At 34.5% G+C, this 23,126-nt stretch overlaps 1 protein-coding gene across 1 annotated transcript; it reads right to left on the bottom strand.

Annotated features, from left to right (window-relative positions):
* Positions 1-610: 610 nt before the first annotated feature.
* On the bottom strand, positions 611-21,931 carry Elovl7 (ELOVL fatty acid elongase 7). Its single transcript, XM_028315300.1, has 9 exons — positions 21,789-21,931; positions 10,557-10,702; positions 10,095-10,202; positions 9,932-10,012; positions 8,281-8,337; positions 6,861-6,966; positions 4,691-4,827; positions 2,369-2,524; positions 611-2,089 (listed from the first exon to the last, which is right to left on the bottom strand). Exons 2-9 carry the CDS (start codon positions 10,695-10,697, stop codon positions 1,943-1,945), a joined length of 933 nt encoding a protein of 310 aa, XP_028171101.1. The 5' UTR covers positions 10,698-10,702; positions 21,789-21,931; the 3' UTR covers positions 611-1,942.
* Positions 21,932-23,126: the final 1,195 nt, after the last annotated feature.

Raw genomic sequence — 23,126 nt, 5'->3', positions numbered from 1 at the left:
TTAGTATGCTAGCATTTGTTTGCCACAGGTCGTTTCTGAACTCCGTAAAGAGAACTGCAACCGCCGCATCATCCTCCATCACGACAATGCGAGTTCTCACACCGCGCACTGAACAAAAGAGTTTTTAGAGCAAGAAAACATAGAATTATTAGTCCATCCGCCGTACAGCCCTGACCTAAGCCCTAATGATTTCTATACTTTCCCTAAAATAAAGAATAAATTGCGTGGTCAGAGATTTTCATCACCTGAAGAAGCTGTGGAAGCCTACAAAACGGCCATTTTGGAGACCCAAACTTCCGAATGCAATGGTTGCTTCAATGATTGGTTTCGTGTATGGAAAAATGTGTCAAATTTCGCGGAGAATACTTTAAAAAGCAATAAATACATTTTTAAATAGTAATGTTGTTTCACTTCCTTGATTCCCGAAATTTTCAGTGCCGCCCTCGTATGACCATCTAACAAACATTAAGGTGAAAAATCAACAATTGAGCATGGTCTGAACTAATTTTCCAATAAAATGCTTGTGTTTTGTATAAAAAGGGGACACAAGGGGAATAATTGAGTTTTTAACAACTAGGATAGCGAAATTAGAATAATGAAAACACACATCTAAATGGTATTTTTTATTAGACAAATATCACAATTTTTTACGGACATTTTACCAATGAATGTGCCATAAATTTTATGCATATATTTACAATTATACAGAAGTAGGTCCATAATTCCTACTGTAGATTTTAGATTAATTTTACTGGCCCGTCTATAACCTTATCAATAGGTAAACTAAGTAAATATAGAGAGTTCGTCAATACTAGAGATATGTAGGTATTGTTTTCAGATAAAACTTTAGATAAACACGCAAATTTTATTAGGTCACCATAGCCATAGCTGGATCAAAACGTTATTGAATTCGACTTAAAAATCTGCCTATAGAATGTTAATACAAACACAAGAATCTAACGGATTTTGACTCTCTAATCAAACGGACTGTCATTTGGCGTAATAATATACTTATTTTGTAGAAATACAATATTTAGTAGTTTACAAAATGGTTATATGATTTTAAACTTCTATTTAATAGAAACATAAGCAAATTTTTACTAAAAATCATGTAATATCAGTAATTCATATTAAAAATCAAATCACAATTTAGTATCTTCTACTTAATATTTTATGACGGGCATAATATCGCCAAAATGAAAACAAACCTAAATGTTCATTGTCATAAATTTCTAATACAAAAACTTTATACTAATTTAATATCTACTTAAGTAGCAAAAATATAAAAATACGACAACATGGAAGCTCTGATCGTCCATAGCCGTCGAAATAAATAATACCATACAAGTCGTATTCGATAACTTACTGGATTATCAATTTTAATAAATTACCAATACTAACCTATCCAAGTAACTACCTACTATAGCAATAACTTAAATTAATTGAGCGTTATTTCGTCGAAAACAAACTGTGGTAACCCGCTTAATCAAAAGGTTCTATCGCATTAGATATCGTAAAATATCATTGAGATGGATTATAATAACGTTTAGTAAAAGTCCAGTTTGTTTTCTTACAAGGGAGGGACAAACATTTGAGGTTTCTTTGTACTCTTGATTTGTAGTAAAATAGAATTTATAATCAAATAAAACTATTCTCCTCCACAGCTTATACCGCGAATGTCGACGTATGCACGTATGAAGTGTAGGTACTATCACCAAGACTCGAAAGCTCACACTTACATAGTTTTCGGAGAAATAGGGACTTACTCACGGATCACTTTTAGTGTTTTATTCTGACTATAATAGAACTCCTAAGAATTATTTTCCAACTTCATCAGTCACCATCTTTAGAGCCACGTTCATCGGATTCGAATATTGTTCCCAGCACTCAGGGTCACCAGTCAAGTCTATGATATGCTAAGTTCACTAATCCAGAGGTCGGGTCACTGCGACGCGACCGCTCCGGCCATCCTTTGCCGGACGTCACTGAGCGCTGAACCATTGGCAAAACCATTCAATAATGGCAGCTTCATCTCTTTTGGTTCTGATTTCGATGATTCGATCTCCACCTTGACCTTAGCTTTGGCATTCTGCAAAAAAGAAAGAAAAGGTTAATTATTTTATGTTACAGAATCACACTTGTTTTGATGACTCCGCAAAAACAAGCGTACCTAAACTCAATCTATTTGGATAATCACGATGATCTAGCCTGCGATTTTCCGACTGCGACCTCCAAATTGAGATATTTGAATATAAAAAAATTACTTTTGAAATAACAATGATGATCAAAATTTAAATATCAAAAAGTCAAGGTTAACTATCTCATCTACTGTATGTATGATCTGGCATTTGTTCTGAAAACAACTTACGTTGGACTTCTTCTTGTAGGCCTGCTTGTAGAAGTCAGAGAAGAGATAGTAGAATAGAACTGCGTGCATTCCGATCCACCAGACGAAGGCGCGCGGGTAGTCGCAGTCGATGAACAATAGCTGGAAGGCGTGGATGAACACCATCACGAATTGGACCTGTAACGATAGCTCACATTAATATAAGTTCTAGATAACCCATAGAGGCTTTGAGGAGGCTTTTAGTCCACAGTGGACATCTTAATTGAAACGAAGAAGAAGCTGCAGAAGTCGCGTCCTACATTAAAAGTATTTCCATCCATAAGTATCTACTTATGGATGGAAATACTTTTTATATGAGTTTTAATGTAGGACGCGCTTAAACTATATTCTAAACGTTGTAGTGGAATTGCCCAAAGTGGATAGAAATAGAAATAATTTATTAACTTATTGATTGCCGTAGATTAACAAAACATTTTCCCGAAAACATCTTAAGTTTGGGAAAAATCGAAAGTCCATCTTTTTATGAGATCATTCCACTACGACGCGTTTAGATCCGGCTTAAAAATGAAATATCCAAATATTGGCGCATAGTTTTGCACTTCTATATAAGCAAACTATGGGTGTTACGAATTCCTTTTAGCTTTATGTTCCTAATGTAACATTTCTTTACATAATATGACTGTAAAAACCGGCAGACAATAAATATTATTTCAACTACAATTTTGGTTGTTGGTGATAATATTTTGGAGTTTCAATACTTGCTAGACAGAATTACCTACGGTTAGATAAATTCCCCAATCAATAGGTACCTAAAGTTAAGCACTATCAGCCAAGGATTAATATTAATCCATGGTAATGTACTGTTTTAGTAACAATACATTAAACATTTTCATCACTAACTAATGGCGCATGTTTCACACATTAGATGTAAGTGCGCATTTATTTACATGTCACCGTAAACAAACTTGTTAATTATGTATGTATGGAGAGTCAACAGGCCGAGAAAGGGAAACATACGTAAAGAATGCGACCACTGCCAATGAAAATGAACGCAAGGACGAAAATAATACAGTTTATGTTCATTTACGTACTGACAAAGTGACATGAATTGATAATAATGAACAATATAGAGACCACTGTAATGAGCTGTAGAGTTTCCGATCGACTTCCACTTATTTTGCTTACAATATAATAGACAATTTAGTATAAGGATAAACATATTGTATTTCTTGAAATAGATATAAAAAAAGTGTTTTTCTATTATTTAATACATTTACAAGTGAGTCAGGTGCGTTCGCAATGCTATTTAATTATTAAATAACGTGAAAAACGCCGTAATGAAAATTATTATAGGCTTTTCAGGGTTGTGGTTGACGAGAGCCTACACACGTTTGCTGCCTGACCTCTGATTAACAAAGGTCTATTCGTCGCTGTCAAAACTCAATAATAATAATTCACCATCAAAAGTTCAAGTGCAAAAAATGCGTACCTACCTACATAGCGAATACGCAAGAGATGTTTTTATTCGAGATAATCTAATCTCAAGATGCTTCTAATGTAGTAACAAAAAGCTTACCTACGCAAGTGAACATTTTGTACACATTTTTTGCAATCTTTCACAAACTGTGATGTTAATGTACCCCATAATACAAGCTTTGCTTAATTTGGGACTAGAGGCACAGTGTAAAATGTCCAAGGATATTTATTATTACTAATGACCTCAGAATTTTAGATACAACAAGACGTAGGCAGTTGTATGTTCTGTATATCTTTATATTGGGCATGTCCACTACTCGGAAAAACTTGAAAGCTTGCCAAACATCCCAACTATCCCATCCCAACTAATATTATAAATGCGAAAGTAACTCTGTCTGTCTGTCTGTCTGTCTGTCTGTCTGTCTGTCTGTCTGTTACGCTTTCCCGCTTAAACCTCGCAACCGATTTTGATGAAATTTGGCATAGAGATAGTTTGAGTCCCGGGAAAGAACATAGGATAGTTTTTATCCCGGNTGCTGCGCTACTTAGTAGCGACTCTACACAAGATAAGACTAGGCGCAGACCATCGATTTTTAGTTGGCCGATAATTGTGCCCGATTTTAAATCGTATGAAGAATCGGCCAAATCAAATCGGTGTAATGTGCGCACTTCCATACATGCCAATACTGATCAACTGCCCGACTAAACTATCGGCCGACGAAAAATCGATGGTCTGCGCCTAGTCTAAGGTATTCCTTGAAGCGTGACTATATTAATTTTAAAATCTTTATATTAGTAAACATAAGACTTGTGTACTTCGAGGAATACCTCAGGAAAAGAAAAATGAAAAACATGAAAGGTCCTTACCATCTGCAGGGCGGTGAGGTATTTCTTCCACCACAGGTACTTCTGCACCTGAGGACCGAGGGCCGCCAAGAGGTAGTACGAGTACATGACGATGTGCACGAATGTGTTCAGCATCCCGAAGAAAGTCGAGTGACCACCTGAAAAGATAATATTACTTTAGTAGGTTCATATTTCTGCAATCTTGTAGGAGAATTTTCTCATACGTTTTTATCTTTATATCTTTAGAAACATCTTCAAATAGTTGTTACCTCCAACCTACTTAAATGAAATGAACAGTGTTATAATTCTACGGTAGGCAGGTACTTTTACAATAAGTTATGCTAATGATAAAACAAAATTTATTGTGTTATAATATTGCACACACGAGCAATCTTTATGCATTGTATTATTATGGAAACTAATGATTACAGACATAATAGTATTGGAATCTTATTAACTTTTAACCTTTTGATGCCTTTGCCTATCGTTTTTGTTCGGTATTTTAGTTTTATTTCATTCGATAACAATGGTATTTTTTATCTCTGACTTATGAAGATATTTAAAAGGCATTAAGATACAATTTGCATTGAAAGTAATTCATCAGGATGTTTTGCCCAATAACTCGTAGCTTTCATTCCGCTAATCTCAGGTCAGGTCTCTTGTCTGATTTGAAAAGTTCATCACCAGCCAATAAGGGAGTATAATTAATAGTAAGAAAAATGTTGCGAAAACGGGAATATTATTCAAACTATTTGCACGCGTACGAAGTCACGGGCACAGCTAGTTATAGATAAAATGACGTAAGTTCTTACTTTTTAAGTAAGTAGGATTAGAAATGTAAACATTTTGAGGAGTAGGTGTGGTGTTTCGTACTTATTCGCTAGTCGGCGCTTATTTGTTTTCACGGCGAAGTAAGTGTTTGCAGTAGTTATTATGTAAAGCAAGTATTCTTAGTAATACTCAATTGGATACTGTAGAAGAATTTTAATAGTTATCTAGTTATCTAATATCATAAAAGCAAAACATAAGAAAAATATGAATATTTTGAAGTCTGTATGTAGGTAAATCCTTGATGATTACAAATAACTACAATTCCCTTGATACTGTTCTTGATACTTAATATTTTTTATGTAAAGCTGCACCCAATGAACATTTTGTTCGTTTAATAATCATTAAGTATAAAATCTTCCTTTATAGTAATTGCTGCTGAAAACCCTGGTACCATTGGTGCAGTCTTTCAACCTCAAGAACAGTTTAAAACCCCTGGTACATTAGTTTAGAACAATTAGGTACCTACATGCTTAGATTTATTTTTAGTAGGTACCTTCACATACTGAATCGCTTTTCTTCATTCAGACTTATAAAAAGCCCTAATGAACAGTGTTTTGCGTCTCAACTCCAAGAGTTCTAACAAATATTATTAAATATATTTATTTACTGATTTGTCGCAATTCATTAAAAATCTAACACGCAATATAAAATGTTTTTATGCTATGCATTAGAATGTACTCTGGTTTACCTTGGCATTAAAGAATAGTTACAATAATATAGTTATTATTTTTATTTTGATAATATTCTTCAAATCATTTCGCCTGACTCATACATTACCGAACTTATAGGTAACTAAAACAGAACTTTATAGCATGTAGAGCTTTCTCGTTACATTTGCGAATGTGAAATTTAAGATGCATTGCATTTGGAATGTATACTGAAAAAATATCAGGAAACCTACAACTAACTAATCCATGCACAAACTTCATTATTATAAACTTAGCAACAAAAATGCAACTAAGTAATTTGTTGAGGATAAAAATACCTACATAATAACAAAAAACGTGTTTATTTACCATATCTTAGTAAGTTAATACGCGGTGAGGTCATTGAGTAATATCAAAAGGGAAGCGAGTCTAGTTTTTAGTTCCGCAAACTATAAGGAATCCTGTTAATCGACGCATCTTGAAGTTCCATTGTAATCTGTTTGTATCTTTAGGAAAAATCAAGTTTTTAATAATACTGAAAGTGATACCACTATCTGTTACAAATCGTTTATTCAGATTAATTCTTCTATTAATTAACGAACAGTCAAAAGTCTGCCTAGATGACTATTTTAAATGCAAGGCTATGTTTATGTTGGAAACAACTTAAAAAAGGGAGCTTGCCAAAATTGGCAAAACTAAAAATTAATGCTTACCTGGAGTGAACTTGACTCCGAACCAGACCGACATGGGCATGATGCCGTGGTGGATCACATGCAGCTTCGACACGTGGTCGAACTTCTTACGCATCACGAAGAAGATCTGCAAACAAAAGACACGATTAATTAGAAACATAGAAACTGCACCATTTATAGCGTCGCTTGCGTTTAATTTGAAAGCCGCGTATTGATAAAAACATAGATTCATTCAATTTTTACTTGGAACGCGTTGCAATTTCTTGGTTAGTTAGCCTAACTAAAAAGAGAAAGATGATTTTACTTGAGAACTTAACGACAACATTTTTATACTCTCCAATGTAGAGTCAGAGTTTATTGACCTTTTTATTGTTTTTCTTGGCTATGTTATGTGCACTCCAAATTAGGAGGATTATCTTGGCAAATGAAGGGTGACCTTTGAACCTGTCATAGGCCTCTTAGCGGACCCCCCACGGGTTAAACCATACAAAGTATGTTTGCCGAGACAAAGACAACAAACGCCATTAAGATAACATCCTAGCTGTCATTTGTTTATACCAGCCAGACTATGTTCATATAGATGACCCACGCTGAACTGTCCCGCCAAACTCAATGACAGGGGGGCGCTACCATCGTTCAACTTTATGGTTTCCAACATGGCAAAAATCGGAACCAGCGATTCGGTATTGACGGTGGCGCCCCGCTGTCAATGTCATCGATAGGACAGTTCAGTATTTTGGAACTATACTAGATTCCAAACGAACATCGTGCAAAAAAGTTTTACCGCCATAAATTACAAAGGACCCTTCTAGAAAATAGCCAGTTTGATCGCTTCGGTTCAAAATAGGCTCGTTCAAACCAAATCAAGGCTGACTTTAACTAAATATAGCGTTAGAAACTTCGAGTAGGCTCATTAACAAGCTCAAGATATTCTAAAATTATCAAATATTTTTTTTCGGCGTGTTATTAATAATAACACCTTACTTGTATGTTAATGATTTGTAATTAAGCGATCTAGTATTTGTACATGATAAACACAGATGATGTGCGAATGAAGGACTAAACAAAGATAAACTAAAGCTCAGTATCATTAGGACTATGCTAATGTAATTCATGTGACCATGGAAGGCACGGAAATGAACATAGTCCAGCGACGCCTTGACAGTGAGAATGACCGACTGTTATGAGCGAAATAAACTCATTAATTATGGATTATTAATAAATAGGAAGTGCCGTAAACGCTAAATCTATTTTTGGTGCGCACTTCTTTCCTGGTCAAAAGTAGAGCTTCTATTTTTTTATGAATTGTGTTTAGATGACTCTATGATATTCGAAAGATAAATATTGTAACAAGCTATACAGTTCGTTTGCTAATTCATTTTTATTTGCGATGGGTAAACTAACCCGCCGTTGTAATGGTTCATATTAAACATCAACTCACTGTGTCGAAGAACTCTGTGAACTTCGAGATGTAATACCACCAACATCCGCTGGCCATCTGTAACAAAAAATTACAAAACAAAATTAAGCAAAGGATAAACTCACAAAAAATTATACATTATAGCATGACTTGTCAATTATGACCGCATGAAAAGTTGTAACAAAAATGTTTTTTATGTCGGCAAAAAAGCTTTAGACTGGAATAACTTTACTTCTAGAGCCGTATGTACCTTTTAATTTCATTTATTTATACCGAATCCTTACCACGTACGACCTCAAGTAGAGCAAAAGTTGATGAAACCTTTTTTGGCAACTAATTAATTTTCTTGCGATAAAGAATCTTTGTCGTTTTTAAAGTAGATGCACTTCAGATTAGTGCAATAAACAAGATTTTTTGCCACAAGGAATCTGGTAATTTACCTTTAAATATCCGGCACGATGACAACTATAAAATATAGTGTTATGACTGCAAATCGATGCTTAAATTATAGTTTAAAATTGTATTATGACCAATTTGTTTACAAAAACCGCATGTCCTTTGTTTTTGCCCTGCATAATTTCCGTAAAAGTGTAACAAGGCAAAAAATAACTTGTTATGAAGTACCTATATCTCCGAAGGCAAACAACCCAGTTTAAGGCTTCTTAGTCTAAAGTTATGCGCATTAGACTCTAGAAAGATCCATCCGGACTCTTTGCTCGAATAAAAAGAATATTACTTCGAGATGCTTGTTGACTTTACTTAGGAACACTGTAAATTACAAGAACAAAATATAAAGGTAGCCATTTTTCGTCTACCATCTTTATTCGTGATGTCACTTTAATTTAATTAATTGACAAATATATTTTTGCAAAGTCACGGTTTTTAAGCTTCGATATCCTATTGACAAGGAAACTTTCGATAAAGAATTTATTTTTGCAAAGTCACGGTTTTAAAGCCATGTATTCCATTAGGCAACATTTGTTGATAAACTGCTTATGACTAGTGTGAAACAAGTTTACTATAAAAACAGGTTTCTGAAACTTGGTCGTCCACACGTGCTCTCCACTCATAGCGGGGAGCACTGCAACATGTATCATAAACAATGTTTCATCCCCTATGTTTATGGACTGTTTACAAACTGTTTACAGAGATGATGAAACATTATGAAACATTGTTTATGAACAGTTTATAAACAGTGTTTCTATCAGTGGCTTTAAGCTTCGATATCCTATTGACAAGGACACTTTCGATAAAGAATTTATTGAGTACGTTACAAGCCGCAAACCGCAATGACATCGTTATTTAATCACCCGATTACTTTAAGGCTATGTTAGGGATTTATAGATTCAGCCATTACTGGAAAATCGTAACTACGAAATTCAAAATCTACGCTTTGAAACGCGTATTAAGAAAAGAGAGTTTGCAAGTAACAAAACGGAGGACGCTAGCCTGTTTAGAAATACATTGATCTCAAATTTCGAAATATTGTTTACTTAGTAGGATTTTTGTTGTAAGTACGCGTCATTAAAAAAATCGACTTGAGCTCTACATCAGGCAGTCAATTTTTTCAAGTGGAATATCATTTATATTTCTTGATTTTAAAATGTGTTTCATATCTTTATATGCCTTTTAAATTAATAATGTATGCGCAAATAACATAGTAAGTGCTTACCCTCATTGCGGTGGGAGACCTTGAGTAGTCCACAGGTTGACACCGAAAACTGTATGATGTGAACCAGCCATTTGCTACGCTCTATGAAAAAAAAAATTATTAATAAATAAAATACTTTAAGTAAATTAATATAGCTATCGTCAAAATCAGTAGGTGCACTTACCTCGTAGAAAAGCCAGCAGCTAAATATCACTTGAAACAAATTGTACCATATGAGTGTATTCTTCAGCTCAAAAGGTTTCCTATTTTCCATTAGCTTTGGCCCCAGTACCTAAAAATAAATGCATTATGTAAACAACTGCGAATTAACTACAAAGTAGCAGTAGGCTCGCCTAAAAGTTACTTTATGACGCAGTAAGAATAAATATTACCCACGCATTTAAATAATAGCGATAGATGAGTGATCATTCATAGATATTTTCCGCTATCAACTGGTATCAAAATATTTTTTAATTATATGGATATTTTAAAAGCAATCTCATTTTCCTACGTAAACAATGTAATTATAGGAAGTTTACTGATGGAAAATATTATAACAGATAGAGCACTGAACTGGGCTATTATTGAAATGAGTTCTCGTTGACGTAAGTACAATTAAATGATTATGAGACTGATCGTCACTCACTTTGACCGTGAACACGTATGTGAGGCAGATCGCCAGGGTGGGGAACGGGGAGGACATCAGCAGCCAATCCTTCACCCTGGGGTCACTCTTGTTGTCCATCAGGTCGTGGTAGCCTGCCACTAGCCTATTTAGCACCTCCATTTTCACTGCAACAAAGATACACAAAGTTATTGTTTAATTCTGATTATTTAATATAATTTTATATTCAATACCTATGTTGATATCAATGGCTATAATAATACGAGTACATTAGGTGAGACAGATTTATGTTGCACGCATAAGTGTGGTGCCAGTGTACCACTTATAGAATGAGAAGTAGTTTGGTGCATAACCGCTGCATATTGTTCAGCAACATACCGATGAATGTCAGGGTAGACCGGCCATACTGCGTCATTTAGTATTCCGGTATTTCAAACTCTGTTCTCTCTAGGTAGTTTTAATTTATAAATATTGTTATCTGAGATGATCTTAACGAAAATAAACATGTCTTGAAAGTTTCGTTCTCCCTTGTCATCACCCTTGTACATTTCTCACCTTTACGCTACCTTGGTTTGTTTAACAACATTCGCTCCATATACACGTATATTTCACATTACGACTGGGCTGTGATTAATTGATTACGTATAATTAATTTTCATCACTTCAAAAAAGCTTTATATGCGCTTTTGGTGTCGCGATAATATCACTGTGAGTTATTTATTTTAAGCCGTATGACTATAATCAGATTATTTAACAAACGGGTCTCTCGGTTATCGTAATAAGCCTATGAGGTTTCTAACAAAGACTGGATGAATGATAAAATGTTTGGATTGTAATAGATTATCATAGATTTCCCATCTGAGTTGCTGTTCACACACCTTCCATCAAGGCTAATTGTTTATACGTGGTATATTTTAAATAATTGTGTATTGTACTGAGAAAAAATCAAAACAATCCATTTATATTAATTTATGCTTTGGTTACAATTCTTCCGATCTGATTCAAAGCAGATTCGAGAAGCAGCAAAGGTAATCGCAATTTTTTGTTTGAGAAAAAATTAGCCAAGTTGTCCTTTATGATGGTCAAGGCCCCGTTTTACATCACAGAACTGGATCGCTAAGCAGGTATTATTTCTAAAAGAAAAAAAATACAAGCTGGGCAGAGTTGCGACTCGTTCCCTCCGCCCTGAGACTACACTGCGCTGGCTGGTATGTAAGGGATCAATGAACCCAAAGCTACATAAATCAATCTTCTTTGACTTCAGCATTGAGCCATGAAATCTAAAGAGTTTAACTACTAAAAGTTGATATTGTTTAAAATATTCAAATACAATAAAATTATCGAAGAGCCGTAAAATTGAAAGCCCACCCACAAAATTCCGGCTCTAAAATTTCCGTTTAAAATAAATAGTAAACACACCTATTAATCTTATTCAAATGTAAGTTAAAAATAGCACCATAACTATTAGCTTTTAAAACTCCAGGCTTATTTTGAGAACATTTATTTATAAATGGAAAAAACCGTTTCTATGACGCATACAGCATTCATTATTCCAGACCGGTTCGTTCCTCGGGTTATTTTAATCGGTATGTGGATTAATCGAGAAAAGATTTGAATAAAAAAAAAGGTCGCAAAAAGCCTCCATCCGAGAGATGTTTAGACGTTATTTTATAATGAACTTATTGTAAATAAAAAACGGGGAATTTACAACCGGATATTTGTGGTGTTGTGATGACTTGATAAAAAAACTATCAATCATAAATTTTTATTTACATACATCTACACTTACATAAGCGCTTAGATTTGCGAGAAAGTTATGGAAGGTGGTGGATGTATTTTGATGAAACGTATGCGGATGAAATCTTTAAGAAAACTAATTACAGTGTGAGCAATTACTAAATTGAACCAAAGTTCACCAACAGCGATTCTGATTTCACAGGGCACGTTTTATCAAATGTGCATAGCTCTTGTTTCTTTTTCAATGTTCTATTCAAAACATTAGTAGATATCGTGTCATTCATGTGGGCGCTAACATTTTAAAATATTTCAAAAACGATAGATACATTTTGGAGAATGTTCTCTCTCTCTCAAATAGGACTTGGTATTTCAAACGAGTTTAAGTTATTATGCGAGAGCATAGTTCAATGAAATAATAAAAGGCATCTTTCGTCTTTTTAACACAATAAGTCTTCGGCAAACTTGTAAACCCATAAGGCTGACTAACATTGACACCAACATACGGTGTGGCCCTAACATTGACTTAGAGCTTTCATTGCAAAGTGAAATAATGAAATCACTAAGATAGTACATCCACTGTTTCAGTCGATTTTTATGCGAAATCAACGATGATTTTACCATCTACGAACTACAAAAATAATAATAATATGTCTATTAACACAGTAGAAACCCCGTTCTCTATATTTGAAAATTTAAATTGCAAATGTTGATAACGGATCGAGCTTAGAGCGAAAATGCAATGTCATTGTCTCCATTGCTCATGTTTCGATTAGATGTATGTGTATTACGTGATAATAATTTCATTTCGATTACATTCATTTATATCTAGCGCTTAATTGAGTCAGTGCCTAAGGTATGGGGGGGGGGCAAGGGAGGGTTTTTGTGACATTCAAACGTCAGCGAAACTTCAGATCTCCTTCAGATTTGTAATGCTGTCACGTCACAATGTCAATGTTACCCTTCTGTGCCGCTCCCATACCACAGACACTGATACATTTATGTGCTACATCTATATACGAGTACATTCATCTAAAATCTTTCATAAACTTGCTTTTCACATGGCCGTTCATTCATTCGATTAAAATTGAGTCACTTGTTATTTAATTACATGAAGGCAATGCATTGCTCCAATTATTAACATTCACCTTGTGAAATGCTTCCGGTGCAAAAATACTATTTTTATGCATATTGTTAACGACCGTGAAGTAGTGTAATTAAAATTATCCAAAATATAAAAAAAACAAAACATTACTGTAAAGCAGCAAGTAGGTATTGTATTAAAAATGGATTTTCTTACATAATAGAGCTTCAGCAATCAGATGAAGGCATAAAATATGTAAGACAAAAACCACTTGAATAACTCGTGTAAGTTTGTTTTAATTAATTTTCAGGCTAGGCAAGCACGTCATTTTAATTACATCAAGTGCGTCGAAAAAGTAGCTCGACTTGTTTTGTTCTTTATTGTCTTCCAGTGCCATCATAAACTAGTATGAAATCATTACTGGATAATGATGGAAATTGATCGTATTCATTGACTGATACTGCGCATGCCAGCGCGCAGGTTATTGCGCACTGACAACAAAAGCGGCGCAAGAGTGGCATACACACGACGTCGTTGACATATTAGGTTCGTTTACACGAGCCGACGCAATGACAATACAAACCAAAGTCTTGTTTGATCAGGATGACCAAGTTGCCTTGTCACTAAACAATTTTTTTTTTTATGAGAACATCGATGGATTTGCCAAGAAATTGGACTTTGCTCTTAAAAATCCAAAAGCATGATCAAAAGCTAATGTCATCGAATTATTATATTTATTGGTTTAAATGTCAAGTCCAATGTCCAATGTTACCTGTTACATATGTTTGTCCTGTCAGTCCTGTGTTGCCATATGTTTGTCTCGAAGCGCTGGTAGGGCCCAAAAGATAAGGAGACATGTAAAGTGCCCCATAAGGGCTACCTTTTTCTTTTTTTATTATTTTCTATTGACGTTCATAAGTGCCACTTGTGGTCTAAACTGAATAAATATTTTTTGATTTTGATTTTGATTTGATTGATTTACATAATAATGTGTGTACGTTATAATTTATGACGACGCCGTGTGTAGGCAGATTTTTTGTACCGGTAGTAAAAATAAACAATATTAACATGACAGGTCATGGTGTGTAGGCAGATTTTTTGTACCGGTAGTAAAAATAAACAATATTAACATGACAGGTCATGCAAATTTTAAACGTTTTTTTATGATGGGAGCATATTGTATAAAAAAAACTTTTAATAATTATTTTAAAACCAAGATTTTGATCACATCCGCATGATCTTACTTATGCCATAAAGATTCTGGTCATGGCCTGAACATTTGGACACATTTAACTCTAACTATCTCTATCAAAACCACATCCCAGCTGTATTGACTCGTACTTTTTACAATATCTTGTGTAACAAAGTGAATGAGACACAGAGCATATTTTGTAATCGTTTCCTTACTAAAGTCGTAGTCGAGTCGCAGTCGCGTCGTAGCATGTAGGAAGTCATAGCGTTGGGCGGCCGTTCGTGAACGTTCGTCCCTGCTACCCTACCCTTAATCGTATCTCCGACCTTGACATCATCATCAACTATCACTGCAAGAATTTGCGTAATTTCCACGACTGACAAAGAACTTGAATTTCCGCTACTCGCTGACTAAGATTAGTGACGATATTTTTAATTGCTGTGTATTACAAAAGAACAACAATCATCGAGGATGGAAATGAATACTAAATCACAATTAGTTTCATAACCTACATAAGAATTTTCAGTAGATGAATGATGATAAAATAACGTCGAAAAAGTCGATATTGTGATTCTAAGGTATATATTGTACTTACCTATTCGTATATGCCCTTGGAAAATACTGAAAAGCTCCGCGGAAACGAAAAACATGTTGATATCAAGATTATAAACTTGCTCCATTCTTGTTTTTACATCCTTATTCTATTTCGGCGTAAGTACATAATTTTGTACCTATAGTAAAGAGGTTCTTAACCCCACTCCGGGAAATGTATGCGCTTAATGTTAACAATATGATGTAGGTATGATGCAGTGACGCTACATAACGTAAAAGAAGCTGTATTTTGTATGATGCAAGAATATTATGTAGGTAATGGGCAGATGATGTTTATTGGAAATGCAGTATAGGACAAGATGCTACCGCTTTAAGATCCGTGAATGCTCCTATTTTTATTATGTAAAAGTAAATGTATACAAATATTTGACATTAATTTAATACTTGAGAAGGAAATTTCGCTTTGCTAGTCCTTTTCAAGACATAATATATAGAGCTCATCTAACGAAACGAAATTAGAACTACTTACACAGTATATTATGTAGGCGTGAAAAACAAGCGGTAGATCACAAAGAGGGGAAAATGCGCTGTTAATATGACATGTCGTTAAACACATACTAAGGTCGATTACGTGTTTGTATATAACCGTAAACGCCTAGTTCAAGGGATGCGCTCGGAATACAAATTGCCTGATTTCAGCCATCCTCATTCTCTGAATTAATAAAAATGTTACGCATCGTTACGGCTTGTGTGTTGTTCAGTACTGAGAAATAATAAAACATTTAACGTTTAAACTAGCCAGGATATACAAACCATTCCAGAAGTTTGGACCTAATGATACTATTGCGATAAATTTTACCTTGGCCATAGTAGTGTGCTATTTTTAAAGTATAGCTATATTAATTCTCGGTAAAATGTGTAACTAAATAACACACCGGTCAGTCTTTCCGTCCAAAATATCTAGTTATTTATGCTCTACAAATGAAGCAAATACCTGACACTCGTAACTCACAGCAAATGGCGATAAAATAATTATTATGACATTTATTATTATATGATAATTATGTTGCTAAGTTTGTTGTATTAGTTGAAGTAGCAAATGTATACAATCAAGACCGCGAAGGACTACGTCGGGCTGTTCAGCTTATAGAAACTAAAGTAACAAATCATCACTCGATTCAAGAGCACTCGTTTCTCATAGAAATATTGTAGGTGTATAAATGTTTATTACTCATATTTTATATGCGATATAACTAGGTTATGTTAGGTATATCTTTTTCACGTTTTTTGAGCTTTGGGTAACATGCTGTTTTGTGGGGACGACCAGAATCTAGTTTCTTTATAATATTAACAAAGTCATAGTACTTACAACAATTATTTTTCCCTCTAAGAGGTTAAGGCAGAGAAGTTGAGACTAAGTAAGGCTAAGTGATGTTTATGGTTTATGCTTGAGACACGCAATGGTCAATATTAATTGTTATGTTAGCCGGAGCTCAATTGAATAAGTATTTAATAAATAACATTTTTCCTCACAACCAATTATTTGCATCTCGCATAAAACGTTATATAGCATAACTAAAAACATCGTAATAATAAAAATAACAATAAAATAATTATTTTTCCTTGAAAACTGATACGTGTAACAAAAGTACCTACAAAACCCATGGCAATTAAGTACGTGATCGCTTAAGTTCAATGTCAATAAATAAGATTCCTATACGAAACTTAAATCGTGCAACAACATATGTAATAATTACTTAAACTTAACCCACTTGTTACTAGCGTTCTTTTAAAAGAACGCTAGTTTTTACATAAATATTTTTACTAATGTGGGTAGTGTAAACAATTTATATATGCAACATTTGAAAGATGAGGTGTGTCGCAGTACTGTCCAAGTCTTATAAGTACACTGTCGTAAATAACTATAAAGTTTTGGAGCGATTGTTTTGAGATAAATTTATCATGACTGATTTAAAGTAAGTGATAGAAAAAGTGAATTCCGTAACAAGTGGGTTAATACAAATCATTAATAATTATCACAGTCACGATCAAAAAGGCAGTCAATCTATTTTCCTAATTTTGCAAAATATTCTTCTAAGAAAATTTAGAATAAGACACGGACACATAGGAAGAGAAGAAAAAAAGGTACACAAATTCCCAAAAACAATATCAAATTAAAAACATGGGAACATACAACTAAGGTGGTCTCATTGCTACATTACAGCAAGAACTAGAAGTTTTTTAGATTCTAATTGTGTAGCGTTTCCCAATCACTGCCTTTCATAGATAGAACTATTAAGCAAGAGGACATCCGCATACAAATCCAAAGTCCTTTTTCCAGTTTACACACCACGCCGTGCATGTACATAACACTATAAGCATGTTATTGCGCTCCAATCGCAATAAACTGAAGGACATGCTGTGTTTCTTTACAAATTTTACCTTTTGTACTACTCTTGAAGTTATAATATTGTTAGTTTATTTTATAAAATAAAACATTGGCAAATCAAATAGGAGTTAACAGCTGAACATTTAATTGCTTATTGCATCCTGGTATACAAAAAACTGCATTTAAAAATAAGGTATATTCATTTCTTAATGTGATGTTTTAATATCGTAAAAACAATTTATTATGCACCTTAATTTATAAGCAAAGAATTCACTAAATAATTTCCTTGTAAAATTGCATAAATTAATCTGACTGTCGTCATAGTTTTCACCAAAATAAGATATCATCAATTCAAGTTGTACCGGCTTCCTTGTGTAGACAATCGAACGACATCAACATTTTGGATGTTCGATCCACTTTGTGAGGTATTTAAATGGGTAATACCCACCAGACAAAGGTCAAACATATCCGAGGATCAGCTACCTGCATTAATCGCGATTAATCTACATCTGGTAAAAAGTTCCTTTCCAACCAAAATAAGATCTCCGGAATTTTCGTTCCGCCATGCCGAGCGGAGGCAGATTATTGCAACACTGCGAACCGCGGCGAGCTTGCAACACCGGCTCCCGACTCGGGCGCATTCCGGCAACAGAGCAAGGTCGAAACCTGACAATGGTATCGGAATACACGCATCCGGAAAACATCCGTAATCTTACGAAACACCCCACGAGGTGCGACTTAATTGGAAGCATCAACATAGGTTTTTTATTCTACGTTGGATCAGGTCGGACTCCCAAGGCTAACCAAAATCCGGAAACTTAATTGTTTGAGCGACTCATCACTAACAAAAATAGCCGCAAAATATCATATGCACTATCAAAACTACTGCAGTCTCAGACATGATAGAGTAGGTATAGGAATGGAAACTGTCGGTAAAGATACTACTTTATTTTTGAATTCATAATTTAATAAGTAATCACAATCACTAAAGCAATTAAAATCGAGTTAATAAAAACTGAAAAACTCACACAGACTGAGGTGGTCGACATAATTTGTGCGGCATAGAGAAAACTATAAATAATTGTAAATGTCATCGAAATTGTAAACGCCGTTTTCAAGAATGAAATAGGAAACTAAAGTAGCCTACAGTGGTCGCGTCGCGACACTGCATGCGCAGATGATAGTTTTGTGATTAGGTACAAACTAATGCATTTCTGCTTTAATATTCTAAGATAACAAAAAGAGCTTTTTTTGCGAAACTATAATCAGTACCTACTGATTACGCCGTAGAATCAATTTTATCTGTTGCCAGTTATCAAATGCATAGAAAATGTTTGAATTTATCCTTCGTTCGTAATCACTGAGTGAAAAGCCTTGAAAAATAAACTAATTAATAAAATAAGGACTGTCCAGTGTACATAACAATACATTCATTAGAATTGCTACGAGGTGTGTCAACTGGCTTATTTATGAAACATTTATTCATTTAGAAAAAAATATCTTCAGATGGGTTATATGGACATTTCATTGCACAATACATGACTGGTTTAAAGCACAGCTAATGTCAATGTCAGGGTCTCAACCGATCAGCGTATGCGCATAATAACGGCCCTGCCAAAACCGACCGCGCCTATACCATGTCGAACTTACGAGTTTGATATGGCGTATTTGGCTCTTTGATGCTAATAAACATCTATTGTAGTTACATTTTAGTGTTGGTGTAGTTGTTTATGAAGGTTATTGAGATGTCAGCTAATGTAAATAGAAATAGGTACTGATTAAGGCTTACTTAACTCGAGTCCACGACTTTTCAACTGAAAAAGTTTTGAATCGGCAGTTTAGTTTCGACAAACAATTAATTTTGAGTATCATACGTCTGTCAAAGTATGAAATTGTTATTTGTAAAATATAATTGCCACCATATAAATGCAATATTACGTGCTCGTTTTAATTGTTATTGATGGCTGTTTCACACAAACGCGTTCCGGTCAAGTTGTGATCGAGTTCAATGTCGGGGAGACCGCCTTATGACCTATGAAGAGCTTAGTAAATAACTCGTTACAACTTGTATGACTTTGAAAGCCAAGTCTAATTTTCAATTGTAAATTGTTATGAAACTTAATTATTGCCTTTTATCAATCGTAAGAATGAAAAATTACGTATTTTTTTCAAAAGGATCTAATCAAAAACATTCAACGAATCGCAACAAAGCAGTAATACTTATCAGTACACCATATTTCGAAAAGATGTAAGGTCAAGCATTTTTGTAGCACTAAACCAGTTAGGCGTAGGCAAAGCCTTCCTAATATTAGGAAGCGGAAGCGAAACATACCCACTTGCGGATATTTAAAACGCAAAATAAAACCAAAATGGCACCTATCCATTGAAATCCGACCATGCCCACGATCAAATTAATTGACGAAGCAACAAAACAGACTATATTCGATGCGTCACTTCTCCTGTAATTACATTAACTTGATCAACCTTCACGAAAAACCATTTTCTCAAGTTTTCCTATTATAAGTAACCACTAACGCAATTTTCCATCACTACTTATTCATTAAATCGATGACAAATCATAGATCATAATTACGACGAGGTACGAAAATATTTTTACATTGTATTTTGATAGTGACTGAGACTGAAAGCCTTGATTATTAAAATGTTTACCGTTTGAAATTATTTTAGACGGATCTTCTAATAAAATAAAGCTATTATCAAATCATCTCATTTCTATAATCTGCAGCAAGTGAATTAGTCTTAATTGATTCAGATTATTCACACACAAAATTAAATAGACCCCTCTTGCTTTTGTTGATGAAAACAATTTACCATTTATCCTTATAAATATAAAAAACAAGTTTATCTTTTCCAGAATCTTCACATTTCGTTTGTCATCCTCATATGCAGTAGGTATGTAGGTATCTTTGGAATGTTTTGAAAAATGTACCTATATTCAATTTAACTGAACTTTATGTAAGTACAGTAAATGAAAGGAAAAATATATGAATGTTGAGTGACATTATCACAATCAGTTTCCGCTGTGAATGGTGTAATTTTTATCCTTTGCGTGCATTAATAAATGCTGCCAATGCCAGCGTGTTATGCGAGCAAAATAAACGAAACCTGTTACAGAGTCAACGATCTAACTAAGGGACAACCCCGGATATTTTTACTGCATCTTACTGACAGAAAATTACAGTGTATGCTTGCGCTTATTGCGAGAAAAACCCAAAGTTAAGCATTGTTATATTGCTGGCAAAACCCGCTGATATTCAAAACAAGTTTAATAACGGATCAAATCTGGGCTGCTCACCTTTTATTTAAAAGAGTTAGACAAAAAAATAATTTCTAAGTTCAAAATTATCTCACTAACACTCAACGAACTCAACATCTCGCACCATCTATATTTAAAACCAACTGAGATCTGATTCTAAACAATGAAGCTCTTAATCTTGATAAGGGGTTCTATAGCGTGATTCACTTCATAGGCAAGCTATTTATAAATGAGAGTACTTATTATTTACGACATCGCCATTTAGGATTGTATCGTAAGGAAGATGTGCAGGCTTGCTTGATAATATAATCGAGTTAGAAGTGATAGTAACGTCGAAACAATGAGGGACACGCAGAGACAGATGGTAATGTGGTGCAGGGACAATTGACCGTTGCAGAAGGGACTTTCACATACAATTCGACAAGGTGATTTCTAGGCATGGGACATAACGACATGATAAATTACGGTCACTGTAGATATTTTTCCCTTTCAGTCGCGTCTTAGCCTTTCCTCTTGTACTAGGTACTCCATTGTTTACGGTGTTTTTGCACTTCGCAACTCGCATTTACAACTTAGTACATTGAAGTGGAGTCCTTCATTATAATTCTAGACTTCTTTAGGTCATTATCAAATTGTGATTGTAAGGTAAGGCTAAGATTAAACTTAATAATTACGAAATAGATTGCTTTCAGCCGTGCAGTGAGTGTCGAAAGTTACATTACGTCTGTTAATAATAATTTTGTTTACCTTTGTCTGTTATACATAAGTAGTAAAAATCTGAGTAATGAATAAAATAATGAGTTTTGTAATGCTAATAGGTTCATAAGCATTTTACATAGTATTTAGTAGAAATTGAATGATTATGCATTTTTAAATTAAAACATGTGAAGTGATTGTAAAATAATAACTTACTGATAAATAAATATTACGTATTGTACTCTATTTTCAGTGTCAATGTTGTTTTAATTAATTAGCATTTTCCTTTTGTTTTAAAATAAAAATCCTGAAATACAATTTAAACTCACCTTCCTAATCAATTCCGGCACTTGTAATCACTTAGGCACTGGAGCAATATTTTTGTAGTAATGTCCGCAAGTCTAGAAATAAGTTGTGGAACTGAGAGGCGCGTGGGCAATGCGCAGGTCACTCGTAATGTGCGCGCGCGCCTCCGCCCGCCGTATATATCGCAGCGCGCTTTGACGTCACGCACGGCAAGATAAGGGCTGCGAACCTTTGAAAAATACATAACCAATCTTCAATCTGACCATCTCAAATATCTCTCGATATACAAAACTGCGTCATGCCTTCATTACACAAAAAGAACACAAAATGCGCGCTCTCAGTTGGAGTCTTCGTTCAAAGTTAATATTTTTATCTCTCTGTCGACTGAAAAGTGTTGGTTTCAGGATTTTCAGGTCACTTCACAAATTTTTCAATGTAGCAGTACTATAGTTTTACTTTTGTGACTTTGCTGAATGTTTTTCAATTAATTGTTTATGAATAAAACATCGCGTGCAAAAATTGGCAAAAATGCTAGTGTGACTTTTTGATGTCAAACAGCGGAAGAAGGAGAGAGGAGTTTTGTTCCGCAACTTTGTACCAAAAAGTTTGATAATTTAAAGAACATCTTCATAGCCTTAATTATGGTTCTTGCTTAGACTTCTGCTGAAGAACTTTAGAATCATATCATCGAGTTAAAGTTTAAAAAATACCTAAAACATTATACTATCGAGAACACATCAGGCTAGATCAGACTAGGTATAATGTACCTACATTTTATTGCAAAAAAACTCACTTAACACATCTTTTTCAGATGCTCCAGTGTTTAGCTTTATTGACTAGGTACCTACCAACGTATCGTCTCTACCTACATAATGGTTTTTTTATTTATTAACAGTCGGTGATAATATTGACGACTTTCTTCATCTTAGATGAAGTAATTCTCCTGATTTCCCGTGTCCTAGTTGGTGGCCCTAGTATCTGTACAGAGATACAGCCAAAACGTGATAATCGGTGATCCTACCATCCCATATCGCGAGCGCTTATACTCGCCTTTTGATACGTGTTCTTTCGCTGAACTGTAATCAGCGGCTATCAGATCAACATGCCAGTAACCGCCAGGAGCTATAACGATATTATGATAGCTTCTTTAATCTCCATAATATTCGATTACCTATCAATCAATATTGTGCTATAAGTACCGGAGTTCTCTTGTGGTTAGAGTTCGATATAATTAACTTTTCGCACAAGGTTCCAATGAATTTATATTTTTAGGGCTTCACCTTCGAGATTGACATTGCGACTCCATTTTATATTTTCCATTTATAAAAAACTAGTCGTATTTGGTGAAGTGACGGAGTAGC

The sequence above is a fragment of the Ostrinia furnacalis genome, unplaced genomic scaffold, assembly GCF_004193835.3.
Source record: "Ostrinia furnacalis isolate ACB-3 unplaced genomic scaffold, ASM419383v2 OfSCF5082, whole genome shotgun sequence".
Taxonomy (NCBI): domain Eukaryota; kingdom Metazoa; phylum Arthropoda; class Insecta; order Lepidoptera; family Crambidae; genus Ostrinia; species Ostrinia furnacalis.
Note: the sequence above shows the minus strand (reverse complement) of the source record. Positions and strands in the feature narration are given on the sequence as shown.